The 17,605-nt window shown below is 35.6% G+C and overlaps 1 protein-coding gene across 1 annotated transcript; it reads left to right on the forward strand.

Annotated features, from left to right (window-relative positions):
• The first annotated feature begins 878 nt into the window (after positions 1–878).
• Positions 879–15,965, forward strand: LOC146136171 (ubiquitin-protein ligase E3A-like). The gene is made up of 13 exons (XM_083396004.1): positions 879–1,435; positions 1,654–1,768; positions 3,104–3,644; positions 5,680–5,896; positions 6,472–6,599; positions 6,897–7,033; positions 8,175–8,283; positions 8,905–9,046; positions 9,475–9,680; positions 11,588–11,752; positions 12,804–12,959; positions 13,559–13,744; positions 14,472–15,965. Exons 1-13 carry the CDS (start codon positions 925–927, stop codon positions 14,622–14,624), a joined length of 2,766 nt encoding a protein of 921 aa, XP_083252130.1. The 5' UTR covers positions 879–924; the 3' UTR covers positions 14,625–15,965.
• The last annotated feature ends 1,640 nt before the right edge of the window (positions 15,966–17,605 follow it).

Raw genomic sequence — 17,605 nt, forward strand, 5'->3', positions numbered from 1 at the left:
AACCTTGCAAAAGTGCACCCCCGAAAAATATCTAAACTTCACACCAAATATGTCATACGCTTGTGCACCCTTATTTGTCTCATCAGCATATGTTTACAGTGCAATGTATGCAACACAAAGTGCATTGGAAATACATAAAGTGTTACCAGAAATTCAAAAATGCACCCGAAGTGCCCTTTTTTGACCTTTGTTGTACCCTGTCACCCCAATTTTTTTGCCTGTGGACCCATGAAATGTCAAGATCTGCTATACTTTACAGACTGGCACATTTCCACTGATCGAGAACAATTATTTTGTGATTTTCTTACATGCCTAACAATCCAACACACTGATACCTAATAAAGCCACACATTATTTCACAAAATTGAATATTGCTCTACTATAATCCTGTCTGTAGACATCATTATGGTATTATAGTCAAGGGCAGTTTGGCATTCAAGTACTTTCTGAATTAATTTTAATTTGTTGGGGTCTGCATATTTAGTCGCAGTGCAATCAGCATGCCTGGAAAACATGGCAGATCTCAACAAGATTTCAGGGATGCAGCTTCGACAAAATTGGGGTGAAGGGTACAACTAAGGTCAAAAGTGCACCCCGCTAGTGTAACATATAGAAAATTGGGGTGCTGATTCATTTTATTTGAGGTGCAGGTTTTTTTCTGTTGAAAAAATTGAAGTGCACTTGCCAAACATGTTCCACTCTTTCACATTTGTTTAAAAATAGATAATAAATTATTAAATTTTTCACCATTTTATATGTTTTGTTTTTTATAATATATAGACACATCAATGTAACAATTTTGTTAAGAATCATAATATTTTGAATTACAATAGGATTAGTTTGCTTCTATACCATTTCTGTGTATTTTAGGATTTCATTTTTGTGACGTAAACAATAATTAGAAATAAGAACATTAAACAAAGGATGTCAAAAAGAGGAGCAATTAAACAGCTTATTCAGCTGTATTACCACCAACTGACTATTGGGTGTGGAGATAGCAATTGTATCAATGAGCTTTGTGCCTCAAATCCTTTGTTTAGCAAACTGACCGAAAATGATGCTGCTGCAAAGGCGATTGCATTATGCAAGGACAGGGATAACCTCTGCGTTAGCCAACGTAACAAAATTGCAAAAACAGTTGACAATGAAGAAAACGTCCTAAGTCATGACAGTGTTGAAGTGCCTTCTACTTCCAATGGAGATTCAACATCATTTGAAAATACAAATGTTTCTGTTGCAATTGCAAGTTCATGCACAGATAACTCCACAATATTGGATAAGGTAACTAACACTGAGACTGTACAGTTGGATGCAACTGTGGAAGGTTGCAGCAAAGTGCCAAATGATACTACAGTAAATACCAAACTGAAAAAGATCACAGCTAATAAAGTCCTGAAAACAGCTGAGGATTTAAAAAAAGACAAGGAATTGCAGGGTAATTATTTTTCGTACTGTATCGTACTGTTTTCTTGCTTTTTAATGCATAAAACTAAAATGCTATTTTTTGGCTGTTAAGTTTGTCCTGTGGTATTGGTAAATTACCATGGCTGCAGTGAAAAAACATCATATCAGTTTTAAGCAAACTTATTATATATGCTAATTTGTTGTTTTCAAACCAAGTGCTACAAATTTATGTCCATTTTTCATGTTTAGGTCATCTGAGGACACTTGAAAATATTGATGAAGTATTGGCTGAAAACAAAGATGATTTTTCTTTTCTTAAACTGGCCATATGGAATGTATTCTCAAGCTTAGATGCCATAAACATGTAAGTTAGGGTAATTTTATACAATTTAGAAAAGTGCTTTGGACTTAAGGAACAAGAATGTAAAAAAAAATTAGTAAAAAAAACATATTTTTTAATGCTTGTTGACCACAAAGTTTTGAGATAAAATGATCAATTTTTATAAATTCTCCTGTTTTAATATTTTGCAATTTTTGCTATAATACATTTAAAAGTGAACAATAATTTTTCCAAAATATATTTGTAATAATTTTACTAATTAAGAAAACAAATAAAGCATATAAGCAATGTTAGTTGGCAAAAAACAAAAATATACAAGTACTTGTAGTTGACAACAAGTTCCTATTGACACTAATTCCATTATTTAACTGTATATATAACTGTTATTACCAGTGGGAATTGACCTGTAACATATAGTTTCTGACAATAGCTTGCACATGATTTTGTTCGTCATTTATTGATAGTCAGATACAAACTAAAGATTTCAAACACATCAGTTTTCCCAATAGAAACCAGTGGACAGTAATACTTAATTTGTTGTGTTAAACTTGTGAAGCTTTTCTGAGATTCTTTTCAGTGCAACAGCTATCAAGGTAAAAAAAAATATTTAGTGGAATGTGGAAATTTTAACAGATTATTTTTTTAGATAGTGCCAGTAAATATATCGACAATAACAGAACAAAAAATAGTGCATAGGGCGCATGTGGTTTGTGTTTTACATTTGCATGTTAAATACAACTGTCTGTGGAATTTATTTTTTTATCTTCAAAGTGATCAGTGTTTAACAAGTTAAAGTAAAGATTAATAAAATTGGTTGTCAAAGTTTTCCCAAAGAAAAAATTAAAAATGATTTACTCAGCATACATCAGTGATGAAGTACAGCAACACGCTAGCCTTCTGTTTTTATTGTTTAAATAGCAGTTGTGATTGTAGAATCATTGAAAGACACAACCCTTTGACTTGTTTTTAGACTTTTAGTTATCGATTTTTTGACAATTAATTTGACTTTCTTGTTTTATAAGCTTTTATATGTTTAATTTACCACCAATAAATATTTGCAGCAAATATTTGCTAACATTTAATAAAAAATCCTATATACCTATATATCCAAACCAAAGAAATCCACTAAGAAGACAAAAATTTTCTGTTTAGTATCTGAACAACCTTAATGTAATTCTGGAAATCAATTTTTTGCTTTAAAACCTAGATGCTTGTGTAAGATACCCAAGGGCCAAAGCCTTTTTATATATTATTTTTATAAACTGATAACACCGGAAACCTGTGAAGGAATTTTAAAGGTATTATAATTACAATCAATAAAAATCACAGCTTTGTAACATTTATAAAATAACTGTTCAGATATGCTGTTCCAAAAGAAAAAGTAAAATCGCAGCTCTTGCAAGACGAAGACAAAGACATTGATGAAATGGAGATTTCTGACAGCGGAACTGCTATGGCGACCAATCACACACCAATGTCCATTGACAGTGAAGTTGCGATTGACCTACCGTCAACATCAAAACAAACAGACAATTCCACCATCACATGTCCAACTGTGGACATGACTGCCGTCAGGACTTTGTATCAGCACTGCAGTAAACACCAACAGCTTGAGACTGTTATGTTTAATGCTATCTCTTACTTAATCGATGATGTTAAGGGCCGCTTGATTCGCGAGCCCAAACTTTTTGACATCAACCTAAACATGTTTGTTGTACTCATGGAGAACAACTGCCTACACAACCCTGACGCCTTTGAAAAAACTTTTCCCATATTTCTAAATCTGCTTGCTAAACTTCCTTTGGCACAACAGGCAACTCTTGCTAGACATTGGTCGCAGTACGAAACAAATTACCTTTCCAATATGGTTGAGTCCATTCAGCAACTTATCACTGTTAGGGTAAGTTTAGTGCATTCATTGGTTTAGGATTGGTGATTTAAATGTGCTGCCTGGGGTTATATATGCTATATTGCTTTAAACTTAGTATGATAAAAATTTGCTTGGAAAACTCCTGTTGTCCTAGTGCGGCATGGAACTAGTTGTAACAAGCAGACTCCAGTTTCTCCGAAGTTCAAGCATTTTGCTTGAGCCGTGCTCATTTTATACTGTTTATGGAGCTGCCATTTTATAAATTTGTAGAGCTGATTTTGTATTCAGTTTTTTATCTGCTCAAAAGAAAAAAAATTATCTGCTCTTTTTATCTGCCTCAAAAGAATTTTAAACTGCTCCAATCAAAACTATTAAATGTGTGGCAAATATAACCTAATTTAGCCTATGCTTAAGAAATGATTAAAGTTAATTGCTTCTACTGGTTGGAGCTGGAGTGATTAGATAGATTACGATGCTTAAGTGTTTGGTGGCTCCAGGGGTGGACCCAAAATCAATGCTATTTTACTGTAGCTCCCCAGTCCTGGTATAAGAACCACTGTACCTGCTTACCACCTGAAGGTGCTAATTAATGCTCTGCGAACGATTAGAAACAACAAATGATAAGAATTGATTTGTTTTTTTTTATTCTGTGGTGAACCGAAAACAGCCTACATTGTGGGATAGCAAAGGCAATAGATTTCCTTGTGCTGTTTGATGCTGACTGTGTCTCAAATATAATATTTAAACGAAAAAGCGTTTACCTATTATGAGAAAAACCCTTGACTGATTGTGTGGGTCAAATAAATACTTAGCTATAACATGATACATTTGGCTAGACATGTTACACATACTACCAGGGCTGGGGAGCCACCGTAAAATAGCATTAGCTCCGGCTCCAGCTCCGGAGTCGTAAAACTCAATCCTTTGGCTCCGGCTCCAGCTCCGGTGCCACCAGTCACTTATTCAATGGCAAGTTTTAAAAATTGCTTTTGGCTAACTAACGTTGGAGATGGAACAAAATATAATTTCTTAGCTTTAACACCACAAATTGAAAAATGGCTCCAGCTCCACAAAAATAATAAAAATGCCTACGGCTCCGGCTCTGGCTCCAGCTCCACAAAAATAATAACAATGGCTCCGGCTCCAGCTCTGGCTCCAGAGAAAATGCTTAGCTCCAGGCTCCAGCTCCGGCTCCCCAGCCCTGCATACTACCAAAGATAGTTTATATTGGAGTAAGCATTGCTCCTGAATCTGCTCCTTCAAGTTTCTTGTGACAGGCGAACATCCCAACCAACTGACCAACCGGCTGGAAAATCTTGCCTAATATATATACAGGGTTAATATTAAATTAAAATTTTCACATGCCAGTCGGGCAGTGTCGTACCTCCAGGGGAAATACTGCACACCATTCCCCCAGACTGTCTGCAAATTTTCGATACTTCCAATTGATTTTCGCCAAGGATTTAACCAGACTTGTATTTCAAATATTATACACTTGTTGAAGTTGTTGTTGTAGTTTTGTATATTTTCAGCGATTTAATAAAATAACATGCTTCGGTTTTGCTGTTGAACAAAATTTGTCATGAATCGTTAAATTAAGTCACTGCAGTAGATTTAACAACAAAAACAACCATTTTTTTCTTATGAATTGCACTCTTATTGATAAGTAGCGATATGTATAGATGGGTATTTTTAGGTAGTGCCATTATAGTTAATTCTAGGTTTGAAAACTTTATTAGTTAGATGGTCAAGTTGCACATTCAAGTGCTGGTGTTATTGTTTTAAGGCAGCCTTAATATTGTACTGTCTTTGAAAGCAGGAAAAAAGCAATACACAAAATCAGAAACCCATGACAATAGTGATGACATAAAAAGGTTCTAGAATAGAAATGTGTTTAATGGACGTTTGGGTACACAATTTCCTATTGTTGGCTAATTGGCCTTTTATAATTTCTTGTCTTGTAACACTAGATTGCAGGCTATTACGACCCCCTGGATAGTGGATAAGGTCGTTGATCTAAACCCCCTCAATATCTAACTCTATGCTGTTTGTGTCAAATTTACAGGTGGTGATGGAATTCGGCGATGATTCTATGAAAGTTGTCCAAAAAGATGATATTATCACCTCAGCTGCAAAAAGCTTGAACATTTTGTTTTATGCTTCGTTGCTGGGTGGAGAAGTTTCACATATCACCAGTACAGCTGCAGTTGCATCTAAAACTGATGACAAAAAAACAACAAAGAAAGACAGTGAAGATGAGTTTATGTCACTTTTAGGTTCAGGTTTGTAAAATGTTGTTAAGAAAGAAGATTTGATTTCAATCCAAAGCTTATCACCAATTGAATATATCAGAAAAGTTCTTGTCCTTTCAGACTCATTTATTCATGATCGCTACAGTATTTTTTGGGGGGAGAAAAAGAACACCAACGATTGTTTCCATACAACCAATTTTTTTGGCTAATTTGCACTGCTTCTTTCTTTGTTTTGTATATGTGTAAAAAAATCATGCCCAATTTTAAGATTTTTCTATCTATCCGTACCAAACCACAGGAAAAACTTTGATTAGCTTAATTTTCTAAAAAAATTAAAGTCTGAACAACCGTAATGGGCAATGGGCAATGGGCAATGGGCATGGCTAATGTGTGTACTTTTATATTTACAGCTAGGCTTGAATTAGCAATTTCAAATAATACATTAGGGAGAACCATTTTGTTGCCAAGTAGTAAAATTAACAAGTAAACATTTTGTTTTAATATAAAATGCCTATCTGTTGGTTTGGTAAAAAAATATCTATATATTTTGTGGTTATGTAGTTTAAAATAAACAATCAAACCAATGTGTGTTTTTGAACTTATAGATGACAATGTTGATTTTGGATGGGATGAGCCACTAGGAAAGCTTCTTAAAATCAACATATTGGACAGCGTGAAGCCGAAAGTAGCGCACATTGAGTTTGTAAATGAAGCCTTGAATGATTGCATTCAGGTATATTACTCTTAACTTTAAAACGTACTGTGTTGTTGACTTTGTGTATATATTTAAGTAATTTTATAATTACACTGTTAACGAAACTTTAAACAAATAAAAATTTGTGTTAACCCCAGAACTACCATTAAAACATTGGTGCCGTTCCTGAAAATTTCAGTCTTGTAATGTAGTTAATTTAATGTAGTTAATAAAAGTTTTATGGTTAAAATATTACTGCTAAAACTAATTATTTTTGAAGAAGATCAAGTCACTGTTCTTTCTGCTAAAAAATGTTTTTGCATCAACTAATAACAGACTGAACAAGACTATGCCAACTACAAGCTTAACCAAACTGGTCCAAGCAAATTTTCATTTCTCCATGTTCCCTTTCTTCTTAACACCGTCAACAAAACGGCTTGCCTTTTTTACGACAACAGATGCAGAATGACAAGGTGCTTTTGTACACAATAAAACATAACGTTATATTTTAGTGTATTAGTCCTATTCTTGAAATTTTGTCTGTGAGGTTGCAAATAATCAATATATATTGTTATAACTATATCAGTTGGATATACAATCGTCTTGGCTTCCATACTCTTGGGAAGCCACAAGATAATGATATTAAAATTATTAAGCCTGGTTTGAGTCAAATTTGTGATTTTTAACACATATTTTTAGGGTACCAATTTTACGACCTTATATATCGTAAATAACAATTTAGCGTGAGTTCTGTTTATTTTTATCTTAGCGCTAATGTTCTGCCTTAGTAAGACTATCTGCCTGATTCTCAAAAATACCAAGAAACGTAAATACCATTATTAATTATTTACAACAAAAACGAGCTTGCGCATTACTACTGCTATATGATGTTCCATTACATATTTTTCTAAAACATGAATGGGAAGCCAAATACGTTAAGAGTCAATTGTAGGAAACCACACCCAATTAAAGGTTAAGAACCAATGGTCCACATTGAGGGATGACCAACACGATTACTGTTGAACTAATAAGTTTATTTTATAATTAAAAATCAACTTAGTCTTACAATTAGTACACTTACACTAGGTATACTATGTTTTAACCCTCCTTAGTTGTGTCATTACCATGTGCTGTAATAACATCATAAAGTGACTTGTAATAACAATATAAATATACACATCTGTTTGCACATCACTACAAGATCAGTATAATAACACATATAACATATCTGAATTACAAATATTTTAGATTGTTTCTACTTGAATCCTTCTGAAACAAAGTTTGGGCCTTTCAACCTATTATTTCCCTGAAAATGTATAAGCATTTAACATATTCAACACTACTGTAATGCAATATTGTGGCTATTATAAACAGGTTGTTAAAATAACTAGGTTGCCAACAGTTCATTTAACAAAAAATCATTGTTCCAAACAAAAAGTTCTGTTATATAGTGCAGTTAATCAATTACTTGCAGTATAAAAAAGCGTATTTAGCTAAATTTTAATTTGATGTAAATTATGTTTAGGAGTTGCTTGTCAACTGCAACAGGCTTTTACTGGCCTCAAACATTTTTATATTTAAAAGTAATTTTAAATATATTTTTCTCTGATTTAGTGAAAGAAGGCGAACATTTGTGTCAAGTTTTATGCAAGGTGCTCTCATCAACCCCTATCTTAAGATACAAGTCAGGCGGAATCACGTGATAGATGATGCCCTGGTTCAGGTAATTAAACTGAAAAATTCAACATTGTATTACTTGTTGGTGATTTTCAGATTTGTAATTTATTTTAGTGAAATGCAGTTTTTAACCAATATTTTCATTTTTAAAACTGCTATAGTGGTCAGCTAGTTGAGTTTAGCATTAAAATTACCATACCATTTGTCTTCCCCAATAAGAATAGGTAAGTTTTTGCTTCTAAGTTTTTTGTTCTATTCTTGGTTAAATCTTCAGAAATTACATATTTCAAAAATTTTAATATTTAAAAAAATATGTTTACGCTTGTCACCTATAATTTACAATTTTTTTTAAAAAAACAGACCATACTGATAGCTTGATCGCTTTCATTTTGGTGCATTTTCAAATATATAAACATATTACCAGAGTGAGTGCAGGCGTGTGTCTGTGCGTACATGTGTGTGTTTGTTAAGCAAACAAATGTTTTGGGAAAATGACCATCGAAATATGATGTGTCACAATTCATAAATAAGGAATAAATGTGCTATTAATACTAGAATAAACATAGAAAATTTAATGATGACCAAACAAACGACCGAAAAAAAAAATGGTTACGAAGAATCGCAAATTCGCTTTGTGGCTGTCAATAAAATGTGTTCTTTACCACAGCTGGAAATGGCTGCAGAGAACAGCAACAACTTCAAAAAACAGCTTTTTGTCGAATTTGACGGCGAGGAGGGCGTCGACGAAGGAGGCGTGTCAAAAGAGTTTTTTCAACTAGTCGTAGAGCAAATTTTTAACCCCGATAACGGTATTGGTTTTTTAATTATTACTAAGAAATATGAAATTTTTACTTTCTGTAGCACTTTTGTATTTATACTTAAAGGGGAAAACAATATTTAATAATATTAGGGAATATGTAAATAAAAATAGCATAGCAATTAAAACGCTGATCACTCTTTTTAAATTACTTTTATCAAGTTGCGGTAATTTTTATATGACCGAATAGATACATCATTTTCAAAAGACTTTAGTCAAATTGCGTTCAGACAAATAGAATTTCTTTGTTGAAATGAATTTTGGGTCAAATCCTTAAATTTCCTCTTAAATCAGACCTGGACGAAAAACGCCATGCAAGCCGAGACATCCCACCACATCATTTTACGTTTCTCACGCGTCACACTGTAAAACAACTGCCCACCGGCAATCTTTCCATCTTACGTGTGCCTTTGTTCGCAGGCATGTTCACGTACGACGACGAGACGCGCTACTTCTGGTTCAACTCGCACTCCTTCGAGAGCCAGGTGCAGTACAAGCTGATTGGCATAGTGCTTGGACTCGCCATCTACAACAGCTGCATTCTCGATGTCAGCTTTCCGCCCTTCATCTACAAGAAGCTGTTGGGACGAAAGGCCACCTTCCACGACATGGAGCAGTCGCACCCGGTACAGCCCGAATAATATCACAGTCGTTGTGTTGCAATAGTTCAGTGGTTCCCAACCGAGGTACCTTTTTCTGGTGCTCATGGAAGCTTAGATTATGCAATCCAAAAACTCCATATACGACACGTGGAACATGTTCAAAAATAGTTCATAATATAACGTTCTAAATTTTAACTCACACTAAAGCGGTATTTCTTAACGCACAATCCCCTTCAATGTACTGTTTTAAGCGAATAAAGCGTAAGACATTAACATGACATGTTCAAATTTAATATATGATTAATACGATATATGTCTTCGTATTGTTTCTGCAATTTTCTCAAAATTTAGAAATATTGTGCTTATAACCGAACTCAGCAAGTCGGCCATTAAGACTAATAGGATAAAATCAGGAAAACAATATTGTTGATGATAAATAGTCACGTAAATTTAATGATATATATTTTGTCAGTCAGCCTGAAAGGCCTACAGATTTTAGAAAAATTACCGTTGGTGTTTTGATAAGTTTTAGCTAATCTTTACATAAAAGCCAAATCAATTTCTTACGTTAATCATGCCAAAAAAAGAGCCGGATTTCTAAAGAAAAGTTTGGCGCCTAAAAAGCCAATGTGGTAAAAAATTGAACATATTGTTCAAGTTTCGTTTATTGTAACATTACAGTAAATCACACAATTCTGGTATGGATGCCGCAAGCTGTATATAATAAACTTTCATTACTAATGCAGATGAAAGGTGCAACCAAAACACTATACTTTAATTTGTAGTTCGAATATAATTTACTGAACATTAACAAACACAAAACCACCTGTACATTAACTAAAAAAATTGTTACATCTTCCGGAAAAGCAATTCTGTTTGATTGTTGCTAAATGGTAATTAACATGTTATACTCAAACATATATGCGAACAAAATCGTTCATTCCTAAACAGTCAAAACTATCGATGTCCGATAATGTCGGATCGAAGCGATACTCGATACCAAATTGCTATCGGAAATTAAGCAACTATTTGCGACTTACACATCGATTATACCTTTGAATAAGTTGTATCAAAAAGTAGTGGGTTAACAGCTGAAGGATTAAACTTGTTAGCGCTAAAGCGAAGTTTAGGCTAATAAGATGGAAAAAATAACTTTAAACGTTAAAATTTTATCTATTTTTTCTTGTTGGAGCATTGTAATGACGTCATTTTATATCGAATCGAATCAGGATACTTTTTGTCCAAAAGATCGGGTATCGCTATCAGTACCGGAATATACGTATCGGACATCTCTAGTAACAACCAAACCGTTATCAACTTGCGAAAATGCCAATTGTTATATCCGTTTACAGTTTGTCTGTCATCTATTTCGCATAAACCAGTGATTATCTAACGTCCCATAGATAACTTCGCTATTCTTGTATTTTAAAACACTATTTGTACGTTCCCGACGACGCAATCATCTAAATGTGTTGCTCATACTCAGGGTTACCATTCCGTGCTTTGTACTAAGATGTGTTCTCATTTTTGACTTTTATCCTTGGTTTTTATTTCTAAGAATGATTGTCTCAATTCACTTTGAGTGAACTTTAAAAACTTCAAACCGAATTATTTGACCACGTTATAAAAACAATTTATATCAAGTAATATCGCCAATGACTTATCTAAAAATCCAAAATGTATACTTTGTAGCCAACAGTGTCCTAGCTTGTACCTTGTAATGATAAGTAAACATTACAGTTTGAAGTATGTCTAGGGTACTAGGCTGACATTGTACGTTTAAAAGTTTATGTCAGAGCCGATTGTAGATTTAGCGTACGGTTCAACGGAGAAACATAATTTAGAGAATCAGTAAGTGTAAGTGTAAGCATCTACCTTCACAGGAATCACAGCTAACGCTATCCACGGAATAAAGATGCGTTTTCCTTCAGGTTGTTTACCGGAGTTTGAAGAGCCTCCTGGAGCACGAGGGAGACGTGGAGGAAGACATGATGGTGAACTTCAATGCTCAGTACCAGGATGTCTTCGGAGGAACTGTTCAGCACGAGCTCAAGCAGGGAGGAGATAACATCCCGGTGACTAACGACAACAGAGAGGTAACCGACAGACTTGGACTAGATAATACTTGTTTTCGACTTTAAAGAATCAGAGCAAAATGTGGTACGTTCTTAATCTAATCTAGTTTGTTTTGAGCACTCTTCTAAATTCATTTTTCCCTTTAAGTTTAGTTTTCCGGTGTTGACATTTCCTTCTACGTGAAATAAAAACACATACACAGCATGCATGATGATAACCGATTGGACAAAGTAATTTACAGTAAAACATGTATTACGTCACGCGGATTTGATTTGTTTTTTTGCTTTTAGCTACAAACATCAACGAAAAAATGGCCAATGCTAAGTGCTCATATGTTGTGCCAAAAAAGTGAAGATATTTTCGTTTTAATTTAAGTATAATGTAAGTGCGCAAAATACCAATTTTACTGCGCAATTTGACTGGTGTTAGAGGGAACACTGGTCGTAGTTGTTTTTGGCATCGATGATAGTTGTATCGGTATTGAAACAAAATATTAGGTGTAAGAAATCCCTCTACACATGTGTAAATTTGTAACAATGTCAGCCACCCAAGAAATTGCACCAAATCAACACCGTGTTGCCTTGCTGCTAGCCGTAAGCAGTTAACCGTTATAAATTTTATTTGCAAACAAGGCATTGACCGCTAGAAAAGCTTATAGGTTTTTGGCAAACTTAACCAAACAAAACAATACGTTGCTTTCATCACAAGCTGAATTAAACATTTGCCACATTAAACTATTTAGCAGTTTTCATTTGAACAATTTGCTAGAATCGACAAAAATTGCAAAGCAGCAGCTCTACTCATTTTGAAAATGGCTCCAGCTACAGCTCTACAAAAATAATAAAAATGGCCCAGCTCCGGCTATTTCTCCACGAATGAAAAGGGTACGGTTCTGAATACAGCAAAAATGCTTGACTCCAGAGCTCTGGGCTCTGGTTCCGGCTACGGATCCCCAGTCCTGGTTACAAAAAGAATGTAAATTACTCCGGTCGAACTAAGATGATTTCGACTTGGTCCGGTGAAATATCAAAAGTATACGTCAAACAATCGGCCAAGATCTTATTTTTGTAGGAATACGTTACGTTGTATGTGGACTGGTTGCTCAATGACGCCATATCTGATCAGTTCAACGCGTTTTCGAGCGGCTTTGACACCGTTGTCCGAGAATCGCCCATCAAGCATCTGTTTCGCTATGATGAACTCGAACTACTCATCCGTGGGAGCGAGGTAAGACGTCACTTCCGGACCGTATTCAAATTTTGATATTTTTGCCGATGTAAGCCTAATGAGAAATTAAGTAGGGTTCGTTGACTTAACGTGCTGTGGAGCAAACAGAGGTAAAGAAAGTTTATGGTTTTTATAGTGATTTATATTAATAATTTTGAAATTTTATGCAAAATAACTTTAAAATCAGGTCTTTTTAACGAGCATCGCTTCTTTCGAATCAAACGTTTTGGTGTTTGGAAAAAAAAAGAGCCAAGAGTTTCGTTGTAAAAATATGAGATTGGAGGATTAAAATGTTGTTTATTCACATACAATTTTTAAAAAAATAAAAACATAACATTTCACTCAACAAGCTACAAAAAGGTAGATCGTAAAGTAAAAAATACAGCGTCGAAAAGTTATTCTACAGAGTGGGTTAACTGCTTATGCCACCGTCGACTCCAAAAAAATTTTTCGCGCAAAATAACTACTTCAACTACTTTAAGGAAAGCGCAAAATAAAATAAAACTGGGATTAAAAAAATTGGGGGCGGAACTGCGTTCAAAAAATAGACCAAATGTCACCGTTGAGTCTCGAAAAATAAGGTAAAAATTTTTGCGCAGAAATACAACTTTAACGAGCTGGAAGAAGGCACCGAGTACGACGGGGGATTCAATAAGGGATCCCAGACCGTCAAGGACTTCTGGTCGGTCGTCCATGAGATGAGCGAAGAGGACAGGAAGCGTCTCCTGCAGTTCTCGACCGGCAGTGACCGCGCCCCGGTTGGGGGCCTGTCCAAGTTACGCATGGTGCGTTGTGCCGCTCTCTGCCAAAATATCTTTATTGTTGGTGATGCGATTGGTCGTTTAGGCAGAATTGGGCCGTGGACGTAGTTTTCGTTAACTTGACTTTGGCGCACTTAATTTTTTTTTGATGAATCGGCATGATTCGTTATAGTTGAAGGACTTTGCTTGTCTTAAATAGTTTTTACAAATGACTTCACTTACAGCAGGGGTTCTAAACCTGTTTTAAATCGTGGCCCCATTGAAAATTTTGAGAAATCATTGCCCCTTTCCCCATTTTTTTCAACCTTTTAAAAAAAATGAGAAAGGTTGTACTCATTATAATTTAAAAAATGGTTTATACGGCAACCGGTAGTTAGAATGATAAAACTATATAAATACAACACACAATAAACATGGTAGTACTTAATTAGGTATTGCATATGGCCCCCAGGTTGGAAACCCCTGACAAAGTTTGGCCCAATAAGGCAGAAAAAAATAATTTTAAACGTTTTGATGTAATCTATTTTGTTTGTTTGGGCATAGTAACGACGTCATTGCCATCGAATCATATTGCGATACGTTTTGGGTATCGGTATTGGATTAAAATGTCAAAATCGAACATCCCTGCTTGTAGTATTATTCATTTGTAGGAAGTGTGCCGCGATCCAGAAAAGTTTTTTAACCACGTCCATAAGCTGATGTCATAAAATCCCCTTTTCCGCTGCTCATAGACTACTATTTTCACCCGCAGGTGATCGCCCGCAATGGCCCCGACTCTTCGCGGCTTCCCACCTCGCACACCTGTTTCAACGTCATACTGCTGCCCGACTACAGGAACAGGGAAAAGCTCAAGGAGCGATTGCTTAAGGCCATCTCCTACTCGAAGGGTTTCGGAATGCTCTGAGCAAAATGCATTTCGTAGCATTGCTGCTTTGCGACTGGGTCCAGACTGCGTCGTCGGCCCTTAATCCTAGCTCTATAGTTACTTTTATGAATAAATTTTTCCATTGATTGATTGATTTATTTTTCACTTTTGCGTGTCTGCTGTTTTAAACATGCCCAATTGCCCGTACGGAGAACTAGGAGTTGTCCGAGTTGCCACAAACAATTTTCGTTTTTACCGTTGTGCTTGGGTTTGCGGTCCGCTCGGCATTTGGTTGAATCCCCCCGCCACTGCCCTGTTTCTTTCCTGTTGTTTGTTTTAGCGATCGGCGAACGAGTACAAGTTCAACTGTGTATCAGTTTTCGCGCCCCACGGAAAAGCGACAGGTGTAGCCCGGGCTAGGTTGCCACTAGCGTCGTTTCTCAGCAGGAATTCGCAAGCGCGTGTTTGTTCAATGCATAAATTTATCTCCACTTTTCGTAAACATGACGTGGGTCTCGCTACTTCGTCACCAATGGACGATTTTGCCCACAAAAAAATGACTTTCAAAGTCAAAGCATAACCCTATTTTATTTCCTACCTGTTTGACCAGTTACGCAAGTTCAAGCATTGTTTTATTAGTAAAATTGTCGTGTTAATATTGAAACTTATATTTATTGTATTGCTTGCACAGACACGCTAATGTTCCTAGGAATAATTCGTTATTCCGCGATTTTAGGAAATTGAGGAAACCTTTACATTGTTGCCAAATTTGTATAATACCACTTATAATGAGTACTATCAAAATTGGGACTCCAAGACCAGCATCAGCAAGTAATGAATACTTAAGTAAGTTTATTTTTCGCATTCTTCGGTATAGTAACTAAATTGTCGTCGCTGGCAATTGTTATTTCACTAAAAAAGTTGCGTGAATCACCTTGCACCTAATTTCTAAATAAATATTTTTTTTGTGGGGTTTGGCAATGGATTGTCGTCCTCGCTCTTTTTGTTGGAGGTGCCCAACTATGCCTAGCTAATGCTAGTATTTGGTGTCCTGGTAGGGAAAAAAGTTTTAAACTGTAGAATGCCGGGACGTAGTTTCGTATTCTGCTGCAGTGTAGCGTATGTTGTTTTTTGGTAAATGCGTCAACATCCCATTTTAAAATCTTATGCTAACCTTTTTTTGGCATTTCCCTAACATAGACCCCCCTTTTTCGGTTGTCATTTCTTCGTTGTTTATTTGCTTTCGGAAATTGCGCCAAATAAAATAGCGCCTTTCTATATTGTCGGGCCGACTGAGCTTTGTAATGAGATATACCAACCTAAATCTTTGCTCTGTGCTTAGCCATGCAATTTTTTACGAAATTCGTTAAGTGTGTTCAAACGAAACTCCACACTCACGCCTTTGTTGATAAACAGATTAATATAATCTTGACCGTCTGCCAAATTCAATTCGGCAAAAAACCCGAAAAAACTCGACAAGTTTCTGCGAAACTCGACAATTTTTTCTGATCAGCTCAATAGTTAGTTTGTAAGCGAACCGTATATTATTCTGTTGATAGGTTCGACAGTTTTTTACAGTTTACTTATTCTCAATTCCTTTGTCTATTTGAATCCAACCAACAAGTGATTTACAATATTGTCTTTATCATCTTTTGGATGTATCAGCAGATCTACAAACGTTTATGATTCACCGGAATCCTAAAAACTGTTTGTTCACCATTACATAACGTTAATAAAAATTTGAATAAAACATAAGTTGGTGCCATGGGCGTAGCCAGGGGGGAGCCCCAGGGGTATATGCTCCCCAAAAATTTATCAATATTTTACTCTTAATTTGTTTTTTAGCATTTATGAGCAATACCACAACAGTCGTTCACAGGCATGCCACACCTTCATTTGTCGAGCACTGTTACGTCACAAACGATGTAGTAAATATAACGTTTGCTATACACTTGCTGCTCGAAACGGTTTGCTGGCATTGTTATTTGTGTTCGTTACGACAGTTAATACAATGACAAAAGCTAAACAAAGAAGTTCAAACTTTTTGGCCCAACGTAAAAAAATTTCGGCTGACTACGCCACTGGTTGGTGCTATGCATCAGACCAGATTATAACGCAGTTCTAATTTTGCGATAACTTGTATGCATTCTATTTCATTGCTGGTTAGTTATAGATCGACTAGTGTCACAAGGTTTGAAGAAAATAACTTTTATTGTAACGGTTTTAGTGGTACCGAGTCTTACCGATTTGTTTTTATTGGGCCATCAAAAGCAATTTATTTTATCAGGCGGGCCAATGTTGTAAATGCACATTTAGGATTTTGCTTTGGGTGGCAATGGCTTAAAAACTCTTACATATGACGTTACAAATTACGTCATAACGTTATAATTTAGGTAATCTTATGAAAGGCGCTGTTATCGAAACAAATGTAGCCTATAGTAGGCTACAATCATGCAACCGAAGGTAAGTTAATTGCGCGAAGCGCTACAAATGTCTATAATTTAGTTAAAACTAAATGAGTCTGAGTCCACACAGCACTGGGCTTAAAAATATTACATGCCTACATGCGGAAAACTTTCGCCTGTCATAAAGCACTTGCGGCCTGTTTTTCTTTTGCAATCTGCCCCAAATTTTGGCTATTTTAACTATACGTAAATGCAGAAAAATGTTTGCGCTAATCTTACTTGTCTTTGATCATTATTGTGTTCGAGTTAATCTTATAAGCCCAAAGGCGTCCTGCGCATGAAAACAAGGCATATTTTTTGCTGCCGCAAACCGCCATTTATGATACACATATAACAGACACGAGTGTAGGCCTATAAGCAAAGTGTGTTTTTTGTATGCCCAATGCGGTCAGGTCACTTCTCTAAAAAAATTGACAATTCAAATCAAACAAAGGCGCATTTTTACGTGACTTGTTGAGTGTAGGCCTAAGTGTACGTTTTTTTTAAATGTGCAGGCCCTAAAATCCTTGATTCCTGCTGATTAATAGTTATTATAACAAAATGCTTTAAGGTCAT

Source organism: Ascidiella aspersa, chromosome 8 (genome assembly GCF_963924565.1).
Source record: "Ascidiella aspersa chromosome 8, kaAscAspe10.2, whole genome shotgun sequence".
NCBI lineage: Eukaryota > Metazoa > Chordata > Ascidiacea > Phlebobranchia > Ascidiidae > Ascidiella > Ascidiella aspersa.